Source organism: Sitophilus oryzae, unplaced genomic scaffold (assembly GCF_002938485.1).
Source record: "Sitophilus oryzae breed Bouriz unplaced genomic scaffold, Soryzae_2.0 scaffold_907_pilon_pilon, whole genome shotgun sequence".
Lineage (NCBI taxonomy): Eukaryota > Metazoa > Arthropoda > Insecta > Coleoptera > Curculionidae > Sitophilus > Sitophilus oryzae.
Window position 1 is genome coordinate 3,215,582 of NW_022147536.1, and position 9,256 is coordinate 3,224,837.

The following is a 9,256-nucleotide window of genomic DNA, read 5'->3' on the forward strand; positions in this document are numbered from 1 at the left end:
AAAATTATTTTATATTTTAGAAAGTTTGGCCTAGAATTTTGAACATCCTGTATGATTTAAGATTACGATATTTATAGCAAAGTTAAGTATATATCATCTAAAGTAAATACCTAATATAGTTTGGATTTCAGGACCAGTTCTTGTATTATTAATATTTTTTTAAAGAAAGGCTGAAAAATATATAATTTTTATTTATTTATTAATATCTCTGAAGCTATCGAAATATATTTATTTATATCTTAGGATTATGTAAAGTGATCTGAAAGGAAGCCAAACATACAATAATATACAGGGTGTTCCATTTAAAAAAAAACCATCCCGATCCACTCACACTTTTTTGAGCCACCCTATAGAAGTTAAAATATTTTCCTGAAATACATCCTTGTACATACTTTAGGTTTACGCTTAAACAAAATTTCCAAGTTCTTTTTTCTAGGAGCTACAGATGCCCGACGCAATATTGCCGGACCCTGTATATAAAACAGTTTATTTCGAAATTACACACAATATGTCCAGTTTATTTATATGTACTGGACGCTACCGATATTTTACTTTACGTTTATATGTGATAGGTAAAGATTTATAAACAAGAGTTCCACTAATAAACTAATAAAATTTACATCAGGCTGAACAATTAAACATTCTAATAAGACGTTGACTGGAATCTAAAATAGTACTTTCTTATACAGGGTAGATAGAGAAAAATCAGATTTTTAAAAAAATAAAGCTTGATTTTTATATAAAATTTTGTAATTCAGAATTTTTCTACTAGGCGATTTTTTAAACACACAATATTTTCAATTTTTTCAAAACGATTTCCTGTTTTTTAAAATCAATGCTTATCAATCAAATGCTTATTTGGGTTTGCTCTATAAAGGATGTTGCTACAGCCGTTCCATGTTAAATAATTATTTTATCCTCCGATTAATATTGAAATAATCTTAATATAGAAACTTTAGCATTCCTACATTTTTCTACGAATAGCAACTGACAAAGAGAAAAAAAAATTCTGTAACAGTAATCCCAAAACTATATCGCATGATAGGGAATAGGGAAAACATATTTGTAGTTTTGTAGGAATTGAGATAATATACAGGGTGGTCCGAAATGTGGTCCGAATTTTATTCGTATGAATGTATGTCCTAAAATGCTTAGTTTCGGCCATACAGAGTGTAGAAGTTTAGGTTAGGTTAGGTTAGATATAATTAATGAAGTAAAGTCAATATTTGGATGAAAATTGGTGTCTTGGAGTTTTTTGACATGAGAAATTTGATTTTGATGTCAATATGAGTCCTGCTTGTAGAGGGCGCCACCTACATGTGTTTTAACTGTTTTGAAGAGTAATAACTTTTCGTTCGTACCTGTATAAAACTATTAAGTGGAAAAATATACATTTCCATGCCTTTTAACGTAAAAAATGTCTTTTGTTAAAAATCGCTACGAGCAACCGTTTGCAAGATATTTAGAATGAAAATAGTCAATACATGTCATTATTGACAAAAAATAAGCACGTTGAGTATACCCAAGTAGCATCACTGATCTGACTTCGAACTAAATCTGACCTGAAGCGACGTCAGACTTTGTGCAAATTTAGGTCGGGTGCTGGTGATACGACTGGTAACGTCGCTTTCCTATTAAAAGCGACGTCGTTGGATCCGAGTCGGTAAATCCAACGATCTGTCGACGTACAAAATATCAACGTACCATTTTTATTAATTTCCCAACGTCGTTCCAACGTTGGCTTGCACGACGTACCTATACTTGAACTAGCCCGACGTCTACCCGTTGTCCGAATAGGATACGTCTCACTGATAATCCCCAAAGTAACGTCCAATTATATTTTGTTGTATTTTATGTTCATATATTTAACCTAATTTACGTATCTCTATTTACGTCCGTAAATACAACCCATTAAGTAGCATTTGCGGCCTAATAAACATCATGAACATGACCTAATAAAAAGTTTTTGTAAACAAACTTAATTTTTTTTATTATGCCTAAAAAACACTAAAAAGGCATTTAGACATTCATCTACATTTGAGCCGATGAGAAGCAAAGTGGTGTAAGTCAATTTTTTGTTTAAAGTGAACTAACTCCATATCTGAAATCTAGACAATAGGTTCTGTTTAATGGCAAAGCGGTGCAAGTCAGAAGTTAAAACGAGGGTCAACAGATGGCAGCAAAATTCAGTTTGTGAGTTAATCGGCGGATACGTTGACAACCAAAGTGACGTACGTCGATTTTCCCCGCTTTGACGGTACACAAATGCTAATTTTAGATTTTTTTTGCACTTACAGTGTCATAGTTTGGGTGTTTTTTTATTTATTTCAATATATTTTTGAGTGTTTTGTGCACCAGCTTGTTCTTCGTGGTTCATTGGCGAATTGTAAAGATGGATTCGGACAGTAGTGCTGCAGATCCTTTCGAAAACGAGAGCAGCGTTGAAATTGTTCCGGATTCCGACGAAAGCACCGGTAAAGCTAGATTTAAAATTATTAGGTGTACGTAATATGATATATAACTTTTATTTTGGGTTTTCTAGAATCCACACCTGACTCGCAAAATGATAAAAGATCTTCTAGAAGTAGAGAACGCCAGAGATATGAATGGAAGCGAGAGGCTCAGAAGAAGGCACGCAATTTTGGCCAAACCTATGTTACTAGTAAAGGGAAGGTTCTTGCTGAAAAGAAGTTTTCCGCTAACTTTGAATGCAAATGTCGAAAAAAATGTGCAAATAACATACAAGAGGCCTTACGCAAGACTTTGTTTAAAAACTTTTGGGACATGGGATCGTTTCAAACTCAAAACGCGTATCTATGTGGCCTAGTGCAGCAGACATTACCTTCTAACAGACGCCCAAGAAATTCTTCAAGACCGCCCAAGCAGAAGATTAACCATTACCGTTTCCAGGTAGAAGGAAATAGTGTAATCGTTTGCAAAAAATTTTTCCTAAATACTTTACAAATTTCTGATGGGAGGCTAACTCGAGCTCTAAACAAGGTAATGCTTGGAAAGCCTGCTGGGTCTGATGACCGTGGACGACGAGCTCCAAAAAATAAAACTTCTGTAGAGCAAATGAACGAACTTCTCAATCATATCAATTCATTTCCTTCATACCAATCCCATTACACCAGGGCTCATAACCCCAACAGACGCTACCTAGCAGAAAATTTAAATTTGCGCACAATGTACAACCTGTACTTGGAACATTGCTTGCAGGAAAATTTGCGGCCAGTAAAAGAAGCCACTTACAGACGTACGTTTAATAATTCTTTTAATTTGCATTTTCATAAACCCTCCAAAGACACATGCTCCAAATGTGATTCTTGGAAAGTAAAACTCGAAGCATCGCAGAATGAGCAAGAAAGAGCTACGATCAAACAACAGCATGAGTTACACCTAAGGAAGGCAGAAGCGGCCAGAGAATCCTTGAAACGAGATAAACTGAAGGCACAGCAAGAGGAAGGCTTTTATGCATTTACTTTCGACTTAGAAAAAGCCCTGCCATTTCCAGTTATATCAACTTCACTGGCATACTACAAAAGAAATATGTACGTATACAACCTTGGTTGCCACGAAATGGAAACTGATCTAGGTTACATGTACGTTTGGAATGAGACGATTGCTTCCAGGGGTTCTCAAGAAATCGGTTCATGTATCTCCAAACACCTCCAGACTCGAGCTTCAACATGCAAGCACGTTGTGGCCTATAGCGATGTATGTACTGGACAAAATCGTAACATCAAAATAGTGCTTTTTTTCATGCAATTAGTGAGCAGCGAAGCGAATGAAATTGACGTCATAGATCACAAATTTATGGTTAGCGGACATTCATTCTTACCAAATGATTCCGATTATGGTTCTGTGGAAACATACGCCAGGAACAAAACCATATACGTTCCTGAAGACTGGTGTAATATAATTACACAGTGTAGAAGACATAAACCATTCCACCTGACTAAAATGTTCAGAAAAGATTTCCATTCAGTAGAGCTGTTGGAGAAAGCCATAACTAGAAGAACGAAGAATGAGGACAACCAGCCAGTTAATTGGCTCAAAATTCAACGGATCAGAGTTGTGAAAGAAAAGCCTTACATGGTATTATACAAAGAAACGCTTTCCGAAGACTTTCCATTTGCATATATAAATCTAAAACCCAAAAAAGGTGGAAGACCTTCACTTCTTTCAAATATACCGACTACAGATCTGTACTCTGAGACACGACCAGTGACAGCGGCAAAAAAAGGACATGTTGGACCTTCTTCCACGGCGCCAAATACGAACGATACAACTCCATTAATGGATATTGAAGAGGAAGAAGGAACCGAACATTAATGTTATATTTTTTCGTTCTACTTTTGTGATAATGTATTTTTTGTAGAATTCTTACATTTCTACATTAAATAGTACTTAAAATAAAAAATAATGTACTTTTTTTAAATTTTTTTGCAGACCTTTGTAACTAGAAGAAGGACTCTATTGATAAGCAAAGTGGTGTAAGTCACTTTGCGCCCGTATAAAACAAAAACTGCATCGATTTTAGTATTCATACAACTTTACAATAAAACTTTAGGATGTTGTTACAACATCCCTTTGTACTAAATTTTGGTTTTATAATTTGGGAGTTTATTATTTACACAATTGCAAAACTTTGTGTTTCTCAGAAGTACTATTACTTGACTTACACCACTTTGCTTTTTACCGGCTCATTTTACAGAAAGTGGTCGAGGCTTTTGCAAAATAATAATAGTAGTAGTGATGTCTTCCCTCCACCCACGAATGCTTTTTATCCGGAAGAGATGCTGCATTACACTGGTGCATCTTAATTTCATTTTTTAGCTTAGGAAACCAGCAGAGAAAACAAAAACTAAAATATAGTTGCACAAATCCACAAATCACTGATACGCAAAGTGAGGTTACGTGGCGTACGTTGGAATTATATACGTCATAATACGATTGCCGGTCGTCCGGTTTGATGACTTCGGTCGTGTAAGACGACTAATGTTGGAGACCCGGTCGGAATTGGTATATTGGTAGTTCATATTAAGTCGGACACAGAAATCCGTCATTCTTAACAGGTATCCGATTGTCAGCCATTTTAAAATCGTTTTTTGTTTTTAAAATTTATATTCACATTCCGATTTCTAGTAGAATAATATTGATGGGGTTGAGTTTGGGGGGAACCACAGTATAGTTTTATGATTAAACCAGCTAGAAAATAAAAAAATATTTTGCAAGTTACTTTTTTTTAGATATTTTTATTTCATAAATCTACCTACTTTTGAAGGCGCTCGTTGTTTTCCGGAGTATTTTAATCAGATATATAAAAAAGTGACTTCCGTTGACAAAACTGATGTCTGGATTAATGATTCAGAATTATTATAATATGAAATTAGGTAGGCACTTATAGTTCTATTCGAGGAGTGATTATGAATCCCTTTGTAATTAGGTAGTTTGGTTAGGTTTTTATGTATTCTTGGTAGCGAATATGAAACCAAACGTAACGTAAGTGCCTAGCGACGAATTTTAAGTAACTAAAATCCAACGTAATATGACGTTGGTAATTGGTAGAATTACATTCCCTATTAGGTCAGATACCGACGTCGAGGCGACCCGAATCTGTATTCACCATTTAGGTGCAAATAAGGGTCGTCAGGCGATCGAACCGACGTTGGTACCCGACCTCGGGTTTATTGAACGCGACGTATACCCGACGTTAGATAACGTCCAAATGCTACTTGGGTAGTTTGAAATAATAAATTTGGGAAATTTTTATTTTTTTAAATTAATCATAAACTTTTCTGCGAAAAAATGATGATAAAACAGTTTCTGTTCAACTTTTGGCCGAAAAACATTTAAAATTTATGATTTCAGTCTAATAACTATTTAGTCAACATGTTTATGTCAATGATGATAGGTATTGATAATTTCGACTCCAAATATCTCGAGAACCATTACTAGTAGCGATTTTTACCAAGAGACATTTTTTACGTAAAAAACTTCGTAAATGTATTCTCTAAGTAGGAGTTATATTGACATCAAAATCAAATTTCTCAGATCAGAAAACTCCCAGGCACCAATTTTCATCCAAATATTGACGTTACTTCATAAATTATTTGGAAAAAGTCGAAATAAAAATGACACTTCTATACACCCTGTATTTCTGAAAGTAAGCATTTTAGGACATACATTTATACGAACTTTTTTAGTTATTTTTATCTGCAGAATACGCTGCCGAAGTTTCCGGAATACAATTCGGACCACCCTGTATTTAGAGAGATATCTTTATGGGATTAAACCAAATCATAGAAATATTTATACCAAAAGTCTCCGGCTTCATATCGCACGTATCGCACGTACGCAATACACAGAAAGAGGCCAATTAAATTATCTAAACAATTATGTTTATTTTGGAAAGCATTATAGTATAGCCAGCCAAAAAGTGGATGAATCAATAAGCATTCATTTAATCAGATGAATTAACTACAATGTAACAATAATTTTTTGTTTTAGATACTCAAAATCTATATCAATAAATGGATGTTAAAATACCTATAAGCTATCAAAAAAAGATTGTTAATGAAGAAAATAGAAAATCTTATAACAAATTAAAGATTTAAACGTTTTACTACAATTTGTATAAATAGTTCATGTACATTTAAAGCTATAAGATACAATAGTAACCTTCTTCAAAACATAGCTTAAGGCATTGTCTTGTTCCTGCTCTACCATTATGAACTGAGCTAATTCAAAATATCTCGTTGGGGATTTTCATTGTAATGAGCGACATTGCATCAGTGTAATTGCAGCTTAGAGAATAAGAGAGCTTCACTTAAATCATGGAAAATATTTTCCATTGTGTGTCGCTATATATTTCGAGATGTTATAATAATGCATACTATGTATGGCATATGGTATTCATATACCGTGCTGGCAACTGTTACTTTTGGGTCGGCATTTACATGTGTGGAAGCACAGAATATACTAACGAAAAAGAAGCCCAAGTTCCTTGTAATAAATCGGTTCCATTTTCGTAACGCCATCTCTCGACATAGCTGACATTTACAAGTTAGCCAAAAGGGTGCGGGGCCGGGGGAATTGTAAAATACACTTTTTTATTTTAATTATTTTTATTCGCTATTTGCAATTTTATTTTTAAAACATATTATGTGAAACAATCACATAATATGTCTTAAAAATAAAATTACAAACGGAAACAAAAGGAATTAAATAATCTGAAAATCTACAAAGTTTATTGATAAAAAAGTTAGGCTATGCAAATTAGGGTTCCCAACCGTCCCGGTTTGGCCGGGATTAACCAGGAATCAGAAAGTTTGTCCCGGCGAAAGTTTTGTCTTGGCCGGGACCTGGAAACTAAAAAAGTGTGTACTACACACATAATATATTTTAATTTCTAATATTTAATGTTTTGTTTCAATTATTTAAAAGCTTAAACATAATTGTCCCGGAATCGCCGATGCCCAAGTTGGGAACCCTAATGCAAATTGATATATTAAGTATAATCTCTTTGGTATAACATTGTTAAACAAACATTAACAAATCATAACATATCAGATCATAGAACTAAAAAAGTACTATTACATAAAAACAGGTGATACAATACTTCAAAATTAATTTTAACATAATATCAAAACCGAAAGATCAAACTGCAAACACAACCACACTTATCACAACAGAAATTAACACACACTTCCGCGGCAAATGTCCAAGAAAGACTGATCATTCTGATTGGTCCTGGTCCGGTCGTAGCTCACGTCGTATTGTCGGTAAGCAAAATCCCTGTACAAAAATTTTGACGATCAGCGCCATCACCCGTCATAATTGGGAAACTGTTGCTGGAACCATTTTTAATATTTCATTTACATGGCCCTGTGTGGAAGTAAATCGCATAGGGATCTTATTAAGTCGGAGTGAGAGGAATGCGACCGACCGACGCGACGCGCGACGGTGTGCTGTTGCGGCGTTGCCGATACGCCTTTCCCTATCAAGTAAAGTAAAATCACGATCGCAAACCGCTTATTTTTAAAAGACTTTTTTTTCAAGAGATAACTAGATAAAATCATTAGACACGTTTCTGAGCATCTGAAATGGAATTATAAGGATATCGTTAGGGTGTCATTTTTTTATAACGAGAAAACGTCAGTAATCGCGATAATTTAAAAATTCACAGTCCTTTACAAAGATGCAACGAGGGGGGCATTGAAAATGATGAATAAAAACGTAAAAATATGATTAGTGTTAATATGAGTGTATTACATACATATTATGTTTAAATAACGAACTTAACAAAAAACAACAGATTTAAAGATTCACTGAAAAAGTAGTAATGTTAACATTAAATAAAACATTATCAATAATAATTATGCGATCGCACCTATCCGTAAAACAAGCAAGCAAAAAAACCTCGAAAAAAAACAAAACAACATACAAAACATCAGGTTAACATGATGACAGATCATGATCGATGACAGATAAAGAATTCTTACGGAAAGTTACACTTTATGATATAATTTTTTAACTGTTAAAGGCAAACCCTATTTAAACACAAAACTTTTTAATACCTACTACTGTATCTAAAAGACATTTTTTTTAAATTACTAAATTCTTAGCCACGCTTCTGTTTTTCTTGGCTGTTGTGCGTCACGTAACAGATTAAGAGGCCCACGTTTGCACCACAAGGCGATGCTGCAGACCACTAGGTAGACCGGTCGTAGAAATTTATGTTATACAACTTGTAGTCAATCTACACAAACATTTCGTTATCAAAAGCTTTTTTCTTTTAAAATGTGTTCAGATTTTATAAAAAGTATAAGTCAAAATCGCAAAACTTAAATTTGATATGAGTTTCTTAGTTTTTAACTAATATAGTGGCGAATTACAAAAATTCCTTTTCAATGAAAATCAGTTAAATAAAATAATTTAATAAATTACTTTTTCCCGCGACTACGTTCGCGTTACACCTTGAATCGTTCATGCATTGATTTAAATGATTTTTTACTTCTTTATAGAGAGCTAGTGAACATAGATGTTTTTTATTTTTCATCTTTTTTTTTATTTATTAAGAGCACTAATACTCTCTTTATAGGTTATTTATTATTCTTTGAAGGATAATTGAGGAAGATATATTTCCTTATGATGTCACTAAATAAACCCTTGTATAAAATTTTATACTGTCTGGTTTATAATGTTATAGTATTGCATTTTCGTACAGCAAACTTTCATTCCCTATTCTACT

At 33.8% G+C, this 9,256-nt stretch overlaps 1 protein-coding gene across 1 annotated transcript; it reads left to right on the plus strand.

Annotated features, from left to right (window-relative positions):
• The first annotated feature begins 2,392 nt into the window (after window positions 1–2,392).
• LOC115890690 lies at window positions 2,393–4,335 on the plus strand. Its single transcript, XM_030910992.1, has 2 exons — window positions 2,393–2,474; window positions 2,543–4,335. The coding sequence occupies exons 1-2, from the start codon at window positions 2,393–2,395 to the stop codon at window positions 4,333–4,335; spliced, it is 1,875 nt and encodes a 624-aa protein (XP_030766852.1).
• Window positions 4,336–9,256: the final 4,921 nt, after the last annotated feature.